Genomic DNA, 23,069 nt, shown 5'->3' with positions numbered 1-23,069 from the left:
GAAACTTAACAAACACAGAATAGACATCACTCTTCCTTTTAACTGGAAACAGCCAACAAAAGCGGGAAAATTCATCAACAAATAATGCAAAATAGCGATCTCCAGTAAAGGAGAACTCAGGAGCTGGGCCCCAGACATCCCCATGTACAAGTTCAAAAGGCTTAGTTGCAACAGAACCAGTGGGTGATAAAGACAATTGTGTATGTTTTCCTAAGCAACAAGCCTCACAAAGTTGAGATGTTTGCTTTATTGAAGAACTAGACAAACGAAATTGAGAAATAATAAAAGAAACAGTTGAGTGCTGAGGATGACCCAAACGTGAGTGCCAATCTGGTGGAGTACTGCGAATGGAATGGAAAGCCCTTCTCTGTGAAACTAGTGGTAACGAAAACTTGTATACCCCATCTTCAGCTGGCCCTCTAAACAATACTTGTTTACTTGGCTTGTGCTTCACAACAAACCCAGCAGAGTCAAATTTAAAAGAACAATGATTATCAATAGCAAACTGATTAACAGACAGCAACTGATTTTGCATAGAAGGAACATGTAGAATGTTATTCAATTTAAGTTGAGCATGAGGAGTAGAAACAAAACGATTCCCAATATGCTTAATAGACAAACCAGAACCATTACCTACAGTAACCTTGTCCGGTCCCGTATACTCATCTGAAATATCAAGCGCGGCCAAGTCTGGTGTCATATGATGAGACGCAGCTGTATCTGCAAACCAGGTGTTAGAGTCTTGAGAAACATGAGTAGTGGCAGTATTTGCAGTAATCTTTGCTGTATCCTGGTCATATCGTTTCCTACACCATTTTGCTTGATGATTATTTAATCCGCAAATTTGACACGGATTAGGATACCAGCGTTTAGAACCACCAGAAGATCTATTAGAACCAGAGTTGCCAAAGTTACGATTAGAACCACGTTGTGACTGAGATTGACGTGACCCATTGTTGGTTTGCCGAGCAAGATTCGCCTGAATAGAAACAGAGCGGCCGGAACCCTGTATAAGAATTTCATGGGCCATTAACTGGCCAGAAAGTTCAGAGAAAGTGACCTTCATTTTGCTGGCGGAAAGCGTAGCAATTACCGGATGATACTCAGAAGGTAAGAGTCGAAAGATTGTAGCATTGAACTCATCAGTGGATATAGGGGTTCCGGCTGCAGAAAGTTCATCAGCAATCACCTTAGCCTCTCGCAAAAATTGAGAAATTGATTTATTACCAAATTGCAGATTTTGCAATGCAATATGTAACTGAACGCGCTTAGCGCTGTTGCTGGTCCCAAACGCCTCTGAGAGCGAAAGCCAGGCTTCATAAGCTGTTTCAATTCCCGTAACATAAGGCATGACTTCCTCTGTCAAAGAAGAACAGATCCAACTTAATAGTAGATGATCTTCGTGCATCCACTTGAGATAATCGGGATTTGGCTCAGCTTGATTAGTTGTTTGATTTGTTGTGATAGGAGCTGGTACAGATGATCCATCAATGTGCCGATTAAGATTATAACACTTGATAATTGGGAGAAAATGGGTTTTCCAAGCTAGGTAATTGGTTTCCTTCAATTTTAAAGAAAATGAAAGCTGAGCATGTGGTGGTGTGGAGAATAGGCTTGAGGTTTGAAGGGAAATAGAAGAAGACGGTGAAGAAGAAAGTACAGGAGCACTGGAATCAGTTGATTGGAGAGATGTTGTCATTATAGGATAGAAGGCTCTGATACCATAAGAGAAGAGATAAAGAATGTATTTCTACTCATTTATTCAAGAGTATACAGTAGCTTATATATACGGTTCTGTTCCTATAACTAAGGGAATACAAAATACAAACACACTTAAATAAGATATTTACAGCTAATACTATCTTAACAGAACTTATCATTAACACTCCAAATCAGCGCTGCCACTAACTATTCTACCATCTTCTTTCTATAACTTTTCAATCGCAGCTTTCCTGCATCTAGCTCGGATTGATGCATGAAAAAATTTTGAGTTTTTGCCACCATGCAGTAACCATTTTTGTTTTGCATTTTGTATGTTTCTGTAATCTTCTTTATACAAGATGAAATTCCACTCTTGATACAGCAGTTGTACTTTTCGATCGTCACAGACATCTCGTGCCTCTTCCAACATTTTTTGCAACTGCTTCCATTTTTTCCAAAATTCAGAGTTATGATTTCTACCCCACTTCTCTATTTCACCAATACAACTCTTCCATCGTCTAATAAAATTGTACACAGAAGATTGATTCCATGATGCTTTCACCACTTGTTCTAATTCAGCTTCTCCGAGCCAATTATTATCAAATTGAAGCCTTCTATAATTCGCACTAGCTTGCTTTCCATTTTTGGAGAATGGTCTGAAACCGGAGACACCATTATTTGTGAAATTGCATTGAAAAAGAGTGATGACCAGCTCATTATAGCCATTATCTAACTTTTCACGACAAACTATCACAGTATTCCTTATCATCTCCCAAGTGTAGTGAAACCCCAACTATGAAATATCAGCCAGTTTGCAATCTTAGATAGCCTCTGCAAAACCATTAATCAAGTGCCTTTGTACTGCTGCACCTCCAAGTTTATCATCCTCAGTTAGCAAGCCATTAAAGTCACCTAAGCAAAGCCAAGGCCGAGAGTCTCTCATGGATAAGTCTCGAAGTAAATTCCAGGAAGCTTGATGTCTTGAGCTTTTAGGAAGCCATAGTAGCCAATTAGCCTCCATTCCTTTTCTTGAAACTTAACATGCACATCAATAAAATTACTATAAAAGCTTCTAACCGAAACATCAACTTCGCTCTTCCACAACAAACATAATCCCCCATTTCTGCCAATACTGTCCATGGTAAAGCAACTATCATAGAAAAGTTTTCGAGGAATCTAATAAGTGGTATTTGCAAAGAAGCTTTTGTCTCACCCACCTTCCAAACGAGTAAATGGTTATTGAAGATCCAAGAAGAACCTTCTAACACTCGTTCAAGATCAATCCAATTAAAAAATCGAAATAGACACCTCCTAACCCCTAATTCGCTAATATCAACACCTCTTAAGGGATGCCATATGTTAGCCAGCATGTTCCTCATTGACACAAAAAATTGATCTTACTATACATCATAAACATTCCAACCAAACAGAACGGGTGAATAGACGCCAAAGTTTGATATGAAATGGTGATCTTAGTACACTCACTTTCTTCATCAAATAGTGCTAGGGTTGAGAACTCTTGTTCCATATTGAAACAAGCAAGAGGAAAGAATAAAACAGAAAGAGAAAGGAATAAGAGAAAGAAAAGAAAAGAAATCAATTCATTTTTAGGTTAAAATCATGCATCGAGCATAGTTTTCGAGCATGAAGCAGAAGAGAGAAAAATTCATCAAGTGGTTTATTGGTTTTCAAATATGAAAACAACTATGAGATTTTAAAAAATATACTAATTAGCTCTTTTCATAGTTTTAGCAATTAAATATTTTATTATTTAATTAAATATATGAGAAAACTCATTAGTAAATCGTTCAATTTTATAAAAATATATACTAATTAATCTATTCTTATTAAGAGTTTTTTACGCCTTTTTTACAATACTTAATGATTAAAATTAATTGAGAGACTAATTAGTAATTTTTAAAAAAAAATCTCATAGATGTTTTAATTTATTTTTTAATACTAAGGCTCCGTTTATTTCATGAAAATATTTTTTTTATATTTTTTAAAGTTTGAGGTACTCAAAAGATTTAGTTAATGAAAAATATTTTTCTAATTAAAAGAATATTTAAATAATTTTAAAGAAAATAACTTTTTTTAAAAAAAAGTTATTTTTCATATTTTAATATTCTTATTAATACATGTCCCTATAAATTTATTAATATATTTTATCTTTTAAATTAAAATTAAATAATAAAAAATAAATATTTTTCATGAAAATATTTTTCAAATATAAATGATTTTCTCCGAACAAATGGAATCTAAAGAAATTAATTAATAAAATTTCTATAGCTCAAGAACCAAATAATATGTTTTCCCAAGAAACGATGGTTTTACTTTAAAAGAAAAGGAGAGACTTTTAGTAACGGTTTATGGAGTTTTATTACTAATACGTAATCAAATATAAATTATTTCCATTCATTTCGTTTGAAATTAAAAATTTTATAACAATTTAATTTAATCGAAATCTGTTCTTACAAAATTTTCGTTTGGAATAAAAAAATTCAAAAATTTTTGCCTTGAAAAATTTTTATCACTATAAAAATGAAATCATAAATGATCTTATAAGAATTCACTTAAATTCTTTTTCTGCAAGAATTTCTTACAAAATATTTAATTTCAATTGATTTTTTTTATTAAATCTCTTATGTGAAATGAAATAATCCAACTTTTTAACTTAAAAAATTTAAATCATGTATAATTTTTAAAAATTTTCTAAAATAAATTATATTAAATGAAAAGTTAGGGATAATAATATTCATCCAACATAATTAATTTGAAAACTGAAATTCAGGATAAATTCTTATCAAACACTAAATCGTCACTGAATTTCTTGTGACAGATTAGCAATACCAATTCTGTCATAAATCCATCCCGATTAATATTAATTGCGACAGAATTTAGCTTCGTTGCTAAAAGTAATTTTTTTAAAAAAAAATCTCAACCTAGAAAATTTATCAAATTCATTTTTGGATTTATGTTTTAATAAGTTATTCAGAATTCAATTTCATTACGTTTTCCATATTACTCTAATTATGATAAAAATCAGCCCTTTAATTATAAAATTAATAAACTATAAAGTCATAATCTAATTAAGTTTTGATGGAGACTTAATTGTTCAAATTTTGTCGACGTTGAGTTAGATTTGTATTTTTTAAATCAAATGATTTTTTCTTTAAAAAAAGAGAAAATTACTTTTTAGTCCCTGAGGTTTAACGTAATTAACACTTCTGTCCCTCTATTTTGGCGACCCAACACTTAAGTCCCTCACTTTCTCTTCCGTCCAAATTCGTAGTCCTTCCGTCCATTTAAACCGTTTGGTCAAAGAGTCAAAAGTGAGAGGTGATAATTTTTTCCAGAAATACCCTTCTCTTAATGTGAAATTCCTTTTTTTTTTTTCTCTTTCATGTTTTCTCCAGTTACAGAAGAAGAAGAAGAAGAAGAAGAAGAAGAAGAAGAAGAAGAAGAAGAAGAAGAAGAAGAAGTTGCAGAAAAGGGTAGGAAGAAGAAGGAGAAGAAGAAGAAGAAGAAGAAGAAGAAGAAGAAGAAGAAGTTGCAGAAAGGAGGGTAGGAAGAAGAAGAAGAAGAAGAAAGAAGAAGAAGGAGAAAGAAGAAGAAGAAGAAGAAGAAGGAGAAAGAAGAAGAAGAAGAAGTTGCAGAAAAGGGTAGGAAAAAGAAGGAGAAGAAGAAGAAGGGGTATTTGGGTTTGGGTTTAGTGAGGGGTTAATTTTGTCAATTCACGTGTCCCAAACGGCTATTTTGGACGGAAGGACTGCGAATTTGGACAGAAAATAAAGTGAGGGACTTAAGTGTTGGGTCGCCAAAATAGAGGGACAGAAGTGTTAATTATGTTAAAGCTCAGGGACTAAAAAGTAATTTTCCCTTAAAAAATCATAAAAAATAAGAATTTTGTGTAAATTGAATATGTTTTTCATGAATTCAAATTTTGATCCATTTAAAGTTTTGTATTATTACCATTTAGTATAAGTATTATTATTATTTTTAGAATCAATTGTAAAAAAATTCTGTATTTTTTATTTTTAATTTTGTTATAATTATATACAGTATTTTTTTGCCAATTAAACTCTTATTTTTTAAAGTTGTTTTATATCTAACTGTTACAATTGTATTGTTAAAATATTAACAGAATTAGCATGTCACTCGCCACATGAATACCATATTACAATACCAATGTCAGTAAAATTTAAAAATCAAATGCCAGAAAAACTCTGTAATTTACTTTTATTATAATTTTACCGTATACTTTTATTTTTTATCAATTAAACTATGTATTTTTAATGCCTGACCAAATGCACCCTACCATTACTTTTATAGTTAGAGGCTTACAAAATTATCAAATTACCATTTTTCACTATAAAATGTAATTATTTATATTATTATTCAATTTTGTAATAACAATTTATTGTGATCTTATTTTAACTAAAATTATTATCAACCAACTTTTTGTAATTTATCTAATATGCTTGCTATTTAGTACAACTTTTAAAACTATCATTAAAAAAATAATCTTATAAATATATTACTTATAAAGTATTAAAAAATAATTTAAAATAATATTTAACATGATTAGAATAAAAATATCAAAAATAATAAAATAATTTTTTAAAATATTTTTTTTTAATTATTCTTTTAACTCTCAAATATAATACTAACCCATCACTTTTTCTAAATTATATTAATATTTAGAGTAGATTTCAAAAAAATTAATAATATATAGACTAAATATTTAATTGTTTAGTTTGACTTGGTTAAGTGGCTAAAAAAATACGTAATTCATATAAAATTATCGATTCAATCTCCATTCCTCCATCTCCTAAAGAAATTATTAATAAAATAATAATTATAAAAAAAACTCAATACTTTTAGTTTTGTTGTAATTCTACCCTAAACTTTTAAATTATTATCAATTTTACCCTGAAATTTGCTAATGTAGCATGTTGATGTGGCATTCATGTGGCAATTCGGTTAGTTTTTAATGACACAAATAATAGTAAGATAGAATTGGAATAACTTTAAAAAGTCACGATTTAATTAGCAAAAAAAAATATAATATACTTGCAATAAAATCAAAGTACTTTTTAGCCATTAACTTTTATTTTTATCAATCACTTAATATTTTTCCTTTAGTTTGAAAGCATGTCCTCTAGGTGTTTTAAATATCAAAACATCCGGAAAATATTTTTTGTAAGACAAATAGAGCCATGTATGGAGGCAGAATAAACTAAATGCTAATAAGAACCTTTTTTTTTCTTTTCCAATGTTCCCTTCACTTCATGTTTTGTTTTTTTTTTCTTCAGAAAAAAGGAAATTCTCCATATGCAAAACCTTTAAATTGACATTTTAAACATTTAAAATCATATTTTTAGATCTAACAAAAAAAATATAAAAAATTAATTAAACCCATCAAATATTTTCAAAATAATAAAGAAATGTATTAATCATGAAGATTAAGTAATGGGTTTGCTTCCATTATTGTCATCTTGAATTCGATCCTGTAGCTTATACTAGGGAGTAGACATGAAATTAGTGATGAAAGTAAATTCGTCACTAATAATTTAAGTTATAGACATAATCTGTATAGACGGAAGACTTTTATTTTCAAGGCAGTAGAAATAAATTTGTAACGCATTAGTTTTAATGGATTTAACTTCGCTGCTATTTTTGTCACTAAAGCTAGTGTTACATTTACGTTGTACTTGTTAAAGCTACATTACTTTGGTTAGTAAATCTAAATCTAAACCTTTTATCTCTTTTATTCAAACTACAACTGTTTATCGGATTTCTTTCTCTAGCATTGCCCTCTCAAGCTTGTTCTTTGACCCAACGTTGACGCTAGAATTTTTATTTAGTGGGATTATTTACTCACTGCAAAATATATATTGCACTTCTAAATTTTAACAGAAAAATCTCGCGGCATTCTGAATTTAAAATTATCTTACTATATATTTAAACCATTTAAAACTAGAATTAAAATAACCTCATTACAAATTGATAGTATCACAATTGATTTATCATTTTTTCATTAGAAATTAAGATGAATCACTCATGTGGGTCAACTTAATTCCATTAAAATGCACGACCTTACAAAGGAACATGACCTTATAAAAAGACATAACTTCACGAAGAGACATGGCCAAATATAGAGTTCACCTTCTTTGATATAACTTTTGAACTCTATATGTATGTTCTGAAGTCTAAGACTTAAATAAAAACACTTAAAATAGTGTACAAAGAAAGCGAGAAAGGACTTTGGTATCTGATTTGTGAAGACTTGTTAAATCCCAAATCAATTTGGAAAAGAGGTAATGTACCCCTTATATGGATCATAGGCACTTCTCCCCCTTGAACTAGTTTTTTATGTGAGTTAGGGCTTGTCCAGATTTAACATGGTATCCGAGTAATGGAGGTTGAAAAGGAACATAGGGAGAATTTAGGAAGAAAGAAAAACTCTTTCAATCCTTATACACTAAATTTCAATGACAACTCGAACAATTTGATTATTTTAGGTGCAGTTAAAAGGAGAGAACTACAAAGAATGGGCAATAGCCATGCAGATTGCACTAAGAGCCAAAAAGAAATATGGCTTTATTGATGGATCCATCAAACAACCAGAGAACAAAGCACTAGAACTCGAAGATTGGTGGATATGTTGGTTTCCTGTGTATTCAATACCATTGACCCAACACTTTGATTGACTATCTCTTACGCCGAAAGGGTGAAGAATATATGGAAAGATATTAAGCAGAGGTTCTCAATTGGAACTAAACAACAAATGCAGCAGTTGAGATCAGACCTAGCAAACTGTAGGAAGAATGATCAATCCATTATTTCCTATTTCGTTAAACTCAAAACCTTATGGAATGAGATTAATAACTATGATCAGATACCAGTGTGTGCATGTGTAGGTTGCAAATGCAATCTTACCATTGAAATGGAACGAAAGCATAAAGAAGAGTTCATCAGTTTCTGATAGGCTTAGATGAAGAAGGTTATGGTACCATACAATCCCATATCTTGAGCACTGACCCTTTGCCTAATTTGAATTGTGCTTATGCTATGGTGGTTCAGCAAGAGCGAGTGAAAACCATGACGAGAAGCAAAGATGAATGAGAAACCCCATGAGTTTCGCAATTCAGACTAGTGGTCAGAATTTAGAGAGGGAAAAAGATAAAACTTCTACTTGCTCTCATTGCACTTGAAAGAGTCATGACACTGAAAAGTTATTTTCAGTTAATAGGCTATCTAGAATGGTAGGGTGCTCAGCCTCATGGCAACTCAGGTGTGTGTGGCAATACTCAAAAGCGTGAGACTGCAGGAGGACGTAACAAAAGAGATGTTGTGCATGCACATGCAGCGCAAGCAGCTACAGTTGATACTGGACGAGAAGCAATGACAGATGCAGATCGAAAGGGGATGAACGAACTCAATGATAAGCAATGAACTGCTTTGCTAGGCATGTTAAACTCTCACCAAAATACTAATGAGAGGTAACAGGTAACTAAAGAAACTTTCTTTGAATTATTAGCACGGGAGCCTCCCATCATATGACAGGAACTAAGGCTTTTCTAAGCGACTTACATGACATAGCACCATGCTCGGTAGGATTGCCTAATGGAAAGAAAACCATGGTAGTCAAAGAATGAACTGTGTTGCTTGGTGGAAATTTAAAATTACGACGAGTTCTTTTTGTTCTCAATCTGAAATGCAATATGATTTCTATCTCTCAGCTTCTTAATGATTTAAATTTGGTTATTCAACTCACTAATAAAATATGTGCTATACAGGATCCAAATTTGAGGATTCTGATTGGAGTGGGTCAGCAACAAAAGGGGCTTTACTTTCTTAAAGGAGTCACTTCAGTTCATGCTTGCAAGTTGAGTAGTGGAGGAACCTTTGAGATTTAGCATAACAGAATGGGACATCCGTTATTTAAGGTGACAGGCTCGATTCAAGAACTGATATATTAGATAGATAAACTAATAAAACTTGTTAAGTTTATTTTCGAGCAAAACAAATGAGAAAATCTTTCTTTTCTAGTGATAATAAAGCAACAGAGTATTTTGATTTAATACACTATGACTTGTGGGGACCCTATATGATTTCCGCTTCTTGTGGAGCTCGTTATTTCTTAACCATAGTTGATGATTGTTCGCGTGTTGTATGGATTTATTTGTTCAATTATAAAAGTGATATGATAGGTGTTCTTAAGAAATTTATAGCCATGATCAAGTGTCAATTTGACAAAAGTGTGAAAGTTGTTAGGAGTGATAATGGAAGTGAATTTGCATATTTAAAGCATTACTTTGATGACCTCGAAATATTGCATCAGACCTCTTATATCGGAACGCTCCAACAAAATGGTCGAGTGGAGAGAAAGCATCGTCATATTCTAAATGTGGCAAGGGCCTTGCATTTCCAAGCAAATTTGCCCATAGAATTCTGGGGTGAATGTGTACTAACAGCCGGATATTTAATTAATAGAACTCCGTTTGAGTTTTTGCATGATAAAACTCCATATGAAATTCTCTTCAGGCAAGCTCCTTCTTACAATCACCTTCAGTTTTTGATTGCTTGTATTATACCCATAACCTGCAAAGAGATAAAGACAAATTTACCAGTAGAAGTCGTGGGTGTCTCTTTGTTGGATATCCTTTTGGATGGAAAGGTTGAAAGTTGTATGACTTGAGCACTCAATAGTACTTTGTATCATGAGATGTTGTATTTGCTGAAACAAAATTTATGTTTGCAAATAGCACTAATAATGTGGCCGTTGATATACAAGGTGTGGACTTGGGGGATGTAGATGATGACTCACATAGTGACGTGGGAGAGGAGTCGCCTGGCCATCTGAGCAGTTCATCCACCGACCTTCATATAGAAGATGACCTTCCCATATGTAATAAAGAGGTCGGAAGGAGTGATATAACTCCCAATCAGTTAGGCAGGGGATGCAATAAAGAGGTCGAAACTACAAAATCTAATCCAATTTATCGTAATTGATTAGGAATTAAAAAAAAAAGGGTTCTTTCGTATATTTATCGTTATTACCACGTGTTATAGGCGCTTTTAACAAACTGCATCCATGCGACACTTGATTAGGCTCATCTGAGGTTATAGCCTGTCAAGTTCAGGCAATTGAGGAGTCTTGCCACGCTGACTAGTTTTGCCTTACCATGAGCTCATCAGGAGAGCGACTCCATAACCAAAATAATTGTGTTAAATAAGTGAACTTATCCATTTGAGGCATGATTGATTGAGAAAAAAATGCTTCCCTCCAGATAGCTTATCTCCGTCAAACTTGTACGAGTAGTAAAGAAGGAAACGAGAGTTGTGGTTGGTTGTTGACCGAATGATAAAGGACTATTTAGACTCCGTCAGAAGTTTTAACCAATACCATTTGGCTAAGACGAAATAAGAGAAAAGATAGGCTAAAAGACAAAAAGTCTTATTGAAATTTCTCAAAGATTGAAAAGTGTGTTTCTAATAGCCCAGGGAGGCTATTTATAATAGAAATAAAACCCTAATATGCAAAATTATGAAAATACCCAAAATATCCAAAAAATAATTAAAATGCAAAATTTGTAATACCCGGCTAGAATCCGGCATCGGGATTCCTGCCTTCCGGCGGAATCTAAGGTGTTGGATCTCTCTAGAAGGGGTAAAATGTGTTTTCTAAAATGTTTTTCACATGATTTCATGGTTTTAAAAGGAAATAAATTGAGTTTTGAAGAGAAAAAGACCAAGGAGGCAAGTGCCAGGTTCGGCCGCCGAAAGTGAAGTTCGGCCGCCGAACATGGGAAGGCTTCGGGAGCGCCTTTGGCCTCCGAAAGTCTTGTTTGAACGAGCTAAGGTTCGGCCGCCGAAAGTCAAGTTCGGCCGCCGAACATGCATGAGTTTAGGGGGCACGTTAGGCTGCCGAAGGTCTTCGACCAGGCCACCTATAAAGGGCCCTCAGATCGGAAATGGGTGAGTTTTCTCCCCATTCTCGAGCTCAGGTGAGTGTATGCCTTCCTTTGGTCATTTTCGTGTTTTCTCTACCCATCTCTCAAGTTTTTCATGATTTCTACCCTTGTGTTTGAAGATTTAAAGCTTAAAAGGAGTTTTGGGAGCTTGGAGCTTTTGGAGCTTGGATTCTCCACACCTCCGAGTTAGGGGTCACACCACCCTCGATCTCAAAGAGGTTAGTGTAGATCCTTGCTTTTCCTTATGTTTAATGAAGTTTTAAGTAAGTTTTATAGAGTTTGATGGTTAAGTTTGGGTAGAAAATGCATGTTTAAGGTTTATGTGGGTTTTATACCCAATGTATGTTATGTGATGTTTGTGTTGAGGAGTTTATGTTAGTTTATGCTCCTTTATGCTTGTGGGAGTGAGTATGCATGATTGGGAGAGAGTATGAGAGGATTTGGGTATATTTGAGTTTAGTTTTTGGCTTGGCAGAATCGGACCTGTTGTCCAGAGGGGACTAGGTTCGGCCGCCGAAAGGAGTTTCGGCCGCCGAACCTGCATGGGAGGCAGCCTTTCGGCTGCCGAACGTGCCCCCGAAGGAGGGACTTTCGTTTCTGTCCAGGGGTTTCGGCCGCCGAACCTGCCGCCGAACTTACCCGAGTTTCGTCTCTGGAAGGGACTTTCGGCCGCCGAAGGTGCCGCCGAAAGTGCCCTGTCCAGCCGTTTCTTGGGTGTTTTCCATGCATGTTTAAGTGATGTTTAGAGGGGTTTTTGGGGAGTTGTTTATGAGTTGTTAGAAGGTGTTTGGCACCTCATTCGAGTCCACCTGTGTAGGATCGGACCCGAGAGACCGAGGAGGCCAGTAGTGCTAGCAGTTGCAGAGTCAGTCAACGTCTGCCAGGAGGTGAGTAGAACTAAACTTAATCTTTTATGCACAAAATCTAATGCCTAAAGCATGAGCATGCATCATAATTATGTATAGCAGGTTGATTGCACTAGTTCACGAATATGTTGCATTGCATTATTTCATGTTGATGTTGAGGTAGGGTGGACCGAGGCGACTTCAATAGCCCATATCTGTCACGAGTCTTGTCTTAGTCCTTTGAGAGCCGGACAAGTACATGTAGGAAAGTCCATGTGAGCTCTCTGTGGACCAGACACCATGTCATGTATATTACAGGCCTTTGTGAGCTCCTATGGGGGAGCCGGGCACCGACAGAGGGATTTTTGATGTCATGTCCATCCTCTGAGAGGAAAGATGCATGCAAAAAGTCAGACTCTCAGAAACCAGGGTCCGTGGGGAGTAAATCTTGCATAAGCCCCGAGACGGACAAGATTATGTGATTTCTCTGTGTTATGACGCATTTCATGAAAGCATGAATAAGAAAGAAAGAAGAAGTTAAATGAATAATAATATACCTAAAAATGGAGGAATTAAAGTAAATGTTTTTAGTAAAATGAAATCATAATTAATGAACTGTTTTCTCTGTTTCTACTCACTGGGCTTTTTAGCTCACCCCTTTCCCCTAACCCCAGGTTTGCAGGTTTAAGTCAGAGCTCAGAAGTCAGCAGGGTAAAGATTAAGAGACGTGTGTTTTATGTAATAGTTTATGTTTATGTATCAGTTTAGTAGTTTTAGAAGTGGACATGTAACATAAGTTGATGTAATGTAATTTGAGATAATGTATGTAACTGATAGTAGAGTTTATGTTTATGGATTAGAGTGTGCTTGGCCCTATAGACTGGTTAATCCCTGTTGAAGCATGGTTATGTAATGTTTTAAAATGTTGAGTTGAGAACCAGGCTTGTTGTATGTAATGTTGACCCAGCTAGATCAAGTGATGAGGGCTCTAGCATGGGAAAGTTTATGTTCACAGTTATGTTGTAGCATACGGATCAAGCTTGGTGTATGTTCAGTTTTACAGGTTTTATGTTAAAGTTTTTGTTCGTGCATGGGATTTTACCAGGTAATAGTATGTATGTTGGCTTGCTACGGGTCCCGGCGGCCTTAAGCCGATCTGGATCCTAGCGCCGGTGGCGGTTCGGGCCGTTACAGAGGGGTATCGGTTTCCGGGCTGTTACAGAATGGTATCAGAGCTTAGGGCCTCAAGAGTACGATGTGTTGAGCGATGTGCTCAGGGATTTGAGATATCTCACATCGGAAAGAGGTTGTCATAGAGGTTGTGTTAGTAGGGCAAGCACATTAAGAGAGATTAAGAGTAAGAGCATGTCCACTAGGATAGGATGTCGAGTCCTGTCTTGCTATGATGATGTGATATGCCATGATTTCATGCATGTGCATAAATGCTATGATGTATGACATGTTATGTATGCTATGTATGTATGATGTAGGTTCATGTGTTTCCACATGGACCGTATGATGTTGATGATGGATTGTATGCTTGTGTGTTGTTCTTCAGAGGAGCCAGAATGCGAGGTGCTCGTCGATCTGTGGAATCGACAGGAGTTCCATCTGAGAGGGAAGGTATGGACACCTTTCCCCCAACTCTGCCAAGAGCGCAGTCTTGGGGAGTTAGCAGATGGGAAACATCAAGGGACCCTGGAAGGTCTTTTGATGCAAGCAGAGAAGCGATGGCTCCAAGAAGGATGTCAGCTAGTATGAGGGAAGTAGAGTCAGATGTTCAGAGAAGGGATGTCAGTATGGGAGTCAGAGTACCTGAAGAAGGTATGGGAGATTCTCAGGAGGATGCTCAGACTCAGGATTCTAGGATTTCAGGTTCAGGAGGGATTGATCCCTCCACTCTGAGTACAGCTGCCACGAGAGGTAAGAAATGGAAGAGAGGTCTCAGGAAGTCGCAGAAGAAGTTTTGGCAGAATCTGAAGGCTAGTTTGGGTTTTGGTGGTTCAAGCTCTGGCTCGGGCAGTTCAAGGTGCTTGAGGTGCGGAAGGCCGCACAAGGGAGTCTGTCGGGTTGGGACGACAGCTTGTTACAGGTGTGAACAGGAAGGACACATAGCACGTGAATGTCCTACTGTACCCCGGTTAGTACAGTCTCAGCCAGCAGCTCAAACCATGTTTCAGGCTAGTGGTCGAGGCAGAGGGAGAGGGGCAGCCTCTTCTTCAGCAGGTTCCCTTAGAGGAGGTCCGTCAGCTCCGGCTCGGATCTTCGTCCAGGCTCAGCAGGAGGCAGACACATCGAACACGGTGGTGTCAGGTACGCTCACTTTGATGTTCTGATGTGCATGCTTTTGTGAACCTTGGTATTTCTCTTTCCTTAGTTACTCTAAAGAGTCGTCAAGGGGTTGGGTTGATAACTTCTGGGCTAGAGTGTACTCTCAGGGTCAGTGGACCCAAGCGTGATCCATCTGAGGCAGAGTCAGTCTGCCGGTTCAGTTCAGGTGTCAACTGAGGGTAGAATCCATCCACCCGATTTTGAGGTCTTGGACTTAAATGTTCAGACGTCACTCTCGGAATGGATTGGGTTTCTACTTGTGGTGCTATCTTGGTCCGTAGAGACTAGGTGGCCAGGTTCAGAGGACAGGATGGGTCAGAGGTAGTCTTATGAGGGGACAGTGTAGGTTGCCTAGAAGTTTGATGTCAGCCTGTCGGGCTCATAGGGTGCGTAGGAGGGGTTGTCAGAGGGTTCTAGTTCTTGCTGGAGAGTTAGCAGTCAGGTTGGGGAACCAGCCTCAGTGCCAGTTGTTAGAGAGAGGGTTCTTAGATGTCTTCCCAGGCGAGTTGTCAGGTTTACCATCTGTCAGGGAGTTAGAGTTTGGTATAGGAGTGGTGTCTGGACGCAGAACCATTTCTACCCTTCCCTATAGGATGGCGCCTGCATAGAGAGAGGTAGCAGTAGAGTAGAGGCGAGACTTGGTAAACAAGGGGTTTTGTCCGACCTAGTACCTCACTCTGGATTGCTCCAGTATGGTTGTGGGAAACGAAGGATGAATCCTTGAGACTTTGTAACGACTGTAAGCGGTTAAACAAGGTCACTACCAAGGGCAGGTATTCCCATGTAGGATGGATGATCTATTGGGACAGCTAGTAGGAGCTGTTTGTTTTCCCAGATAGATCTGAAATTCGGGTATTACCTGTGAGAGTTAGAGTTAGTTTTGGGTTAGTAGTGAGAAGAAGCCAGTTAGTAAAGATGAGAAGAGAAGAGTAAGAGCAGAGAAGGAGGAAGATAGAGAAGGATCAGAGTAGCGCAGCAGAAGCTTGTGGAGTTTAGGAACCTGGGAGTTCTTACTCCAGCGTTTGGTGTCTCTCTTTGGAGAGAAGCTTTAGGATCCACTTGCTTGCTTGCATGCTTGTGTTTGTTGTTTTAACATTCGGGGACGAATGTTTTTGTAAGGGGGGTAGAATGTAATACCCGGCTAGAATCCGGCATCGGGATTCCTGCCTTCCGGCGGAATCTAAGGTGTTGGATCTCTCTAGAAGGGGTAAAATGTGTTTTCTAAAATGTTTTTCACATGATTTCATGGTTTTAAAAGGAAATAAATTGAGTTTTGAAGAGAAAAAGACCAAGGAGGCAAGTGCCAGGTTCGGCCGCCGAAAGTGAAGTTCGGCCGCCGAACATGGGAAGGCTTCGGGAGCGCCTTTGGCCTCCGAAAGTCTTGTTTGAACGAGCTAAGGTTCGGCCGCCGAAAGTCAAGTTCGGCCGCCGAACATGCATGAGTTTAGGGGGCACGTTAGGCTGCCGAAGGTCTTCGACCAGGCCACCTATAAAGGGCCCTCAGATCGGAAATGGGTGAGTTTTCTCCCCATTCTCGAGCTCAGGTGAGTGTATGCCTTCCTTTGGTCATTTTCGTGTTTTCTCTACCCATCTCTCAAGTTTTTCATGATTTCTACCCTTGTGTTTGAAGATTTAAAGCTTAAAAGGAGTTTTGGGAGCTTGGAGCTTTTGGAGCTTGGATTCTCCACACCTCCGAGTTAGGGGTCACACCACCCTCGATCTCAAAGAGGTTAGTGTAGATCCTTGCTTTTCCTTATGTTTAATGAAGTTTTAAGTAAGTTTTATAGAGTTTGATGGTTAAGTTTGGGTAGAAAATGCATGTTTAAGGTTTATGTGGGTTTTATACCCAATGTATGTTATGTGATGTTTGTGTTGAGGAGTTTATGTTAGTTTATGCTCCTTTATGCTTGTGGGAGTGAGTATGCATGATTGGGAGAGAGTATGAGAGGATTTGGGTATATTTGAGTTTAGTTTTTGGCTTGGCAGAATCGGACCTGTTGTCCAGAGGGGACCAGGTTCGGCCGCCGAAAGGAGTTTCGGCCGCCGAACCTGCATGGGAGGCAGCCTTTCGGCTGCCGAACGTGCCCCCGAAGGAGGGACTTTCGTTTCTGTCCAGGGGTTTCGGCCGCCGAACCTGCCGCCGAACTTACCCGAGTTTCGTCTCTGGAAGGGACTTTCGGCCGCCGAAGGTGCCGCCGAAAGTGCCCTGTCCAGCCGTTTCTTGGGTGTTTTCCATGCATGTTTAAGTGATGTTTAGAGGGGTTTTTGGGGAGTTGTTTATGAGTTGTTAGAAGGTGTTTGGCACCTCATTCGAGTCCACCTGTGTAGGATCGGACCCGAGAGACCGAGGAGGCCAGTAGTGCTAGCAGTTGCAGAGTCAGTCAACGTCTGCCAGGAGGTGAGTAGAACTAAACTTAATCTTTTATGCACAAAATCTAATGCCTAAAGCATGAGCATGCATCATAATTATGTATAGCAGGTTGATTGCACTAGTTCACGAATATGTTGCATTGCATTATTTCATGTTGATGTTGAGGTAGGGTGGACCGAGGCGACTTCAATAGCCCATATCTGTCACGAGTCTTGTCTTAGTCCTTTGAGAGCCGGACAAGTACATGTAGGAAAGTCCATGTGAGCTCTCTGTGGACCAGACACCATGTCATGTATATTACAGGCCTTTGTGAGCTCCTATGGGGGAGCCGGGCACCGACAGAGGGATTTTTGATGTCATGTCCATCCTCTGAGAGGAAAGATGCATGCAAAAAGTCAGACTCTCAGAAACCAGGGTCCGTGGGGAGTAAATCTTGCATAAGCCCCGAGACGGACAAGATTATGTGATTTCTCTGTGTTATGACGCATTTCATGAAAGCATGAATAAGAAAGAAAGAAGAAGTTAAATGAATAATAATATACCTAAAAATGGAGGAATTAAAGTAAATGTTTTTAGTAAAATGAAATCATAATTAATGAACTGTTTTCTCTGTTTCTACTCACTGGGCTTTTTAGCTCACCCCTTTCCCCTAACCCCAGGTTTGCAGGTTTAAGTCAGAGCTCAGAAGTCAGCAGGGTAAAGATTAAGAGACGTGTGTTTTATGTAATAGTTTATGTTTATGTATCAGTTTAGTAGTTTTAGAAGTGGACATGTAACATAAGTTGATGTAATGTAATTTGAGATAATGTATGTAACTGATAGTAGAGTTTATGTTTATGGATTAGAGTGTGCTTGGCCCTATAGACTGGTTAATCCCTGTTGAAGCATGGTTATGTAATGTTTTAAAATGTTGAGTTGAGAACCAGGCTTGTTGTATGTAATGTTGACCCAGCTAGATCAAGTGATGAGGGCTCTAGCATGGGAAAGTTTATGTTCACAGTTATGTTGTAGCATACGGATCAAGCTTGGTGTATGTTCAGTTTTACAGGTTTTATGTTAAAGTTTTTGTTCGTGCATGGGATTTTACCAGGTAATAGTATGTATGTTGGCTTGCTACGGGTCCCGGCGGCCTTAAGCCGATCTGGATCCTAGCGCCGGTGGCGGTTCGGGCCGTTACAGAGGGGTATCGGTTTCCGGGCTGTTACAAAATTGACCCCCTAAACGATGGAATTTCCATATCGAACTTGGTGACAGGCCTTTGGCTCTTGTCACACTTTTAAAATTCGTGCGTCTCAAAATTTTCTTTTTGAAAAGCTATCGTGGGTCTCTATCGAACGTCAGCAGTAAAAGTTAGGTCTGGTCCAAGTCTACCGTAAAGTCCAAGGCTAATTGCTCTATTGTAACGACCCGAAAATCGGACCGCTACCGGCGCTAGGATCCGGGTCGACTTAAGGCCGCCGGGACCCGTAGCAAGCCTGACATATAACCTGTAAACCTGTATAATCCCATACATGATCAACCACATGCATAAAAATTAAAACTTTTCTTTCCATAAGCATCAACCAAACTCAACCTGTGCATAACATAAACATAACTTTGATCCCTCTGTGGGATCTCATTTGTGCCCCCAATGGGAAGCATAACCTGTGTTGAGCTGGTTTACATAAACATCATCAAAACCTCTAAGATCATGTATAAAAAGGGATACAACATTCTATGGTCAAGCACACACTAACATCCATAAAACTCATTACATAACTATACTGTACTTTTACATTACAATTTGATCATGTCCATTGCTAGCTATTACATAGGCATGACTTCTTTACTCTATCCGGACTCCCGTACTATATCCTGTACCTGTAAGCCTGGGGGAAAAGGGAGAGGGGTGAGCTAAAAGCCCAGTGAGTAGAGCTAGTAAAACACATTAACACTATGCTCAAATGGAATGCATCATAACACAAACAGTTCACATAAGGGTTGGGTGAACTTGTCACCAATTAGTCCAAGTTAACTCTGTGCCAGGCCGTAGCATGGGGTCCTGGTCTTCCTGTCATACATACATTACTTACCATTATCCCAGGGCCTCCTCTGGGCTCCTGGTCTTCGAGTCCACTATCGTGCCAGGCCGTAGAATGGGGTCCTGGTCTTTCCTTACTCTGTGCCAGGCCGTAGAATGGGGTCCTGGTCTTCCTGTCTTGGACTAAATGGGTCATCCAACATTCACCCACATCAACAACAATAGATGCAATGCGACATATTCGTGAAACTAATGCAATCATCCTATTGCATAATCATGATGCATGAAACATGATAAAACATTTAATTTTAAAAGATTAAGTTTAGTCCTACTCACCTCTGGCTGACTCTGACAATACCGAAGCAGCTAAACTCACTGCTGGGGTCCTCGGTTCCTCGGGTCCGAACCTACACAGGTGGACTCAAATGAGGGACCAAACATACCTGAACATAACTCTAAAATATTCCTCAAAAACCCCCTAAAACATCATGAAATAATCACATAGAGATATGCATGAAATGGCTGAACAGGGCACTTTCGGCGGCACCTTCGGCGGCCGAAAGTCCTGGACAGAGACGAAACTCAGGTAGGTTCGGCGGCACCTTCGGCGGCCGAAAGTGCCAGACAGAGACGAAAGTCTCTTTTCGGGGGCAACTTCGGCAGCCGAAAGGCCTGCCTCCCCAGCCATGTTCGGCGGCCGAAAGTACCTTCGGCTGCCGAACCTGGTTTCTGCCAAAGGGCAGAAACTTGGCTCCCTTAGCACATTTCGCCTCCAAACCTTCCAAACATGCATATTTTTCAACCAAAGCATGCATACAAGTTCCTAGGGGCCTCAAACATGCATATACCCCATCTACAACACTTCAATCACACACAACAAGCTACATTGTTCAAACAGTCATCAAAAACCCATAGGTTCAACAGATGCCCTAACATGCATTCTATCCCTTAAAACTTCATAAAACTTGTTTAAATCATACATTGAGCTTAAGATCGGCTCTTACCTCTTGAAGATCGAGGGTTGAGGAGATCTAAACTTGGAGATGGGAGAAGTTCCAACTTTTGGTCTCCAAGCTCCAAAACTCGTTCTAAGCTCAAAGATCTTCAAAACCAAAGTTATAAACTTATAAAGATCATGGAAAAAGGAAGGAAAAACTCAAGATTGGGGAAGGATGGCGGAATGCTCACCTTGGCCGAAATGGGGAGAAAAAGCTCGCCCATTTTCGGCCAAGGGACCCTTTTATAGGTGGCTGGCCAGGCCACGTTCGGGGGCCGAATGTGCCTCCGCATCCATGCAATGTTCGGCGGCCGAACCTGACTTTCGGCGGCCGAACCTTGACTTCCCTAACTCATGCTTTCGGGGGCCTAACGTGCCTCCAAAACGCATGCATGTTCGGCGGCCGAACTTGACTTTCGGCGGCCGAACCTGGGTTTTCCTCCAATGCTATTTTTATGCACAAACTCATTCAATTTCATACTCAAAATCATAAAACACATTAAAACATTTTGATAAAAACATGATTCTACCCTTCTAGAGGTCTCCGACATCCGAAATTCCACCGGACGGTAGGAATTCCGATACCGGAGTCTAGCCGGGTATTACATTCTCCCCCCCTTAAGAACATTCGTCCCCGAATGTTCCTCAACTAACACATGCATAGCAATAACATAACATACACTTAAAACACATAGAGACTAACCTTAAAAGAGATGAGGGTATTGCCGGAGCATAGACTCCCGTGTCTCCCAGGTGCATTCTTCCAGATTGTGGTGGTTCCAAAGGACCTTCACCATCGGGATTTCCTTGTTTCTTAGTTTTCTGATCTGGGTGTCTAGGATCCGTACTGGCTGCTCAACATAGGTTAGATCCTCTTGGATCTCCACATCAGGCTCACTAAGAACCTTGCCCGGATCTGACACGAACTTTCTCAACATCGAAACATGGAAAACCGGATGGATTCTTGCCATAGAAGCAGGTAAATCCAGCTTGTACGATACATTCCCAATCTTTTGCAAGACTTCGAAGGGTCCGATGTACCGCGGAGCCAGTTTACCCTTCTTCCCGAACCGAACCACTCCTTTCATTGGGGACACCTTGAGCAATACCAGATCCCCCTCCTGGAACTCTACTAGCCTTCTGCGGATGTCTGCATAGCTCTTCTGTCTACTTGCAGCTGTCTTGATTCTTTCTCTGATCATGGGCACCACCCTGCTGGTGATCTCTACTAGCTCGGGTCCTGCTATGGACCTCTCTCCTACCTCTTCCCAGCAAACAGGTGATCTGCACTTCCTTCCATATAAAGCTTCATATGGAACCATCCCGATGCTAGCATGATGACTGTTATTGTAGGCAAACTCCACCAAAGGTAGATGCTGCCTCCAAGAACCGCCAAAGTCCAGCACACACATTCTCAGCATATCTTCTATGGTCTGGATGGTCCTCTCTGACTGTCCGTCTGTCTGTGGATGGAAGGCAGTGCTGAAATCCAACCTAGTGCCCATAGCATTCTGCAGACTCCGCCAAAACCTGGAGGTGAACTGGGGCCCTCTATCTGACACTATAGAAACAGGAACCCCATGCAGTCTGACTATCTCATCAACGTACACCTGTGCCAACTTGTCCACAGAATAGCCACTCCTGACAGGGATGAAGTGAGCAGATTTGGTGAGTCTGTCCACAATCACCCATATGGAGTCCAATCCGTTGGACGTCGCCGGTAACCCCACTACGAAGTCCATAGCTATATTCTCCCATTTCCACTCTGGAATAGGTAGCGGGTTAAGCATTCCAGCCGGCTTCTGATGTTCCAGCTTCACCCTCTGACATACTTCGCAGGCTGACACAAACTGTGCCACTTCTCTCTTCATAGCTGGCCACCAATAAACTTTCTTCAGATCCTGATACATTTTGGTGGCTCCGGGGTGAATGCTGTATCTTGCATTATGAGCCTCTCTCATAATGTCTCCTTTTAGCCCAATGTCATCTGGTACACACAATCGACTCCCATAGCGGAGGATCCCCCTATTGTCGAATCTGAACTCACTGTCCTTGCCTGACTGAACAGTCCTGGCAATCTTCACTAATTCTGGGTCCTCATGCTGTTTCTGAGCCACCTGCTCCAGAAACACGGGTGTCACTTTCATCTGAGCAACCAAGGCACCTGTACCAGATAACTCCATCTGTAGACCTTCCTCAATGAGCTTGTAAAACTCCTTCACCACTGGTCTCCTCTCTGCCGTGATGTGGGATAGACTGCCTAGTGACTTCCGGCTTAGGGCGTCTGCCACAACATTCGCCTTACCCGGATGATACTGAATCTTGCAATCATAGTCACTCAGCAACTCTACCCATCTCCTCTGTCTCAAATTCAAATCTCTTTGACTCAGGATGTACTGCAGGCTTTTATGATCGGTGAAGATCTCACATTTTACCCCATAGAGGTAATGCCTCCACATCTTGAGTGCAAAGATTACTGCTGCCATCTCAAGGTCATGTGTGGGGTAATTCAACTCATGCTTCTTCAGCTGCCTAGAAGCATAAGCAATCACCCTCTCATTCTGCATAAGCACACAACCCAGTCCCACACGGGACGCATCACAAAAGACTGTAAAGTCTTCATCACTAGCTGGCAGAGCTAAAACTGGTGCTGAAGTCAACCTCTTCTTGAGCTCTTCAAAACTCTCCTCGCACTGGTCGGTCCACAGAAACTTCTGATTCTTCCTGGTTAGTCTGGTTAGAGGAGCTGCTATCTTTGAGAAGTCCTGAACGAACCTCCTGTAGTAACCTGCCAAACCCAAGAAACTCCTGATCTCTGTCACTG

At 39.4% G+C, this 23,069-nt stretch overlaps 1 protein-coding gene across 1 annotated transcript; it reads right to left on the bottom strand.

Moving 5' to 3' along the window:
• Nucleotides 1–1,927: 1,927 nt before the first annotated feature.
• Nucleotides 1,928–2,722, bottom strand: LOC110613651. Its single transcript, XM_021754878.1, has 2 exons — nucleotides 2,564–2,722; nucleotides 1,928–2,494 (listed from the first exon to the last, which is right to left on the bottom strand). The coding sequence occupies exons 1-2, from the start codon at nucleotides 2,720–2,722 to the stop codon at nucleotides 1,928–1,930; spliced, it is 726 nt and encodes a 241-aa protein (XP_021610570.1).
• Nucleotides 2,723–23,069: the final 20,347 nt, after the last annotated feature.

The sequence above is a fragment of the Manihot esculenta genome, chromosome 4, assembly GCF_001659605.2.
Source record: "Manihot esculenta cultivar AM560-2 chromosome 4, M.esculenta_v8, whole genome shotgun sequence".
NCBI classification, from domain to species: domain Eukaryota; kingdom Viridiplantae; phylum Streptophyta; class Magnoliopsida; order Malpighiales; family Euphorbiaceae; genus Manihot; species Manihot esculenta.
This window is presented reverse-complemented; position numbering and strand designations above follow the sequence as displayed.

Coding starts and splice junctions, on each gene's coding strand:
- LOC110613651 (XM_021754878.1), bottom strand. CDS start 2,722: ATGGAGGCTAATTGGCTACTATGGCTTCCTAAAAGCTCAAGACATCAA. Junction 2,495..2,563: donor ATAAACTTGGAGGTGCAGCA/GTACAAAGGCAC, acceptor GATATTTCATAG/TTGGGGTTTCACTACACTTG.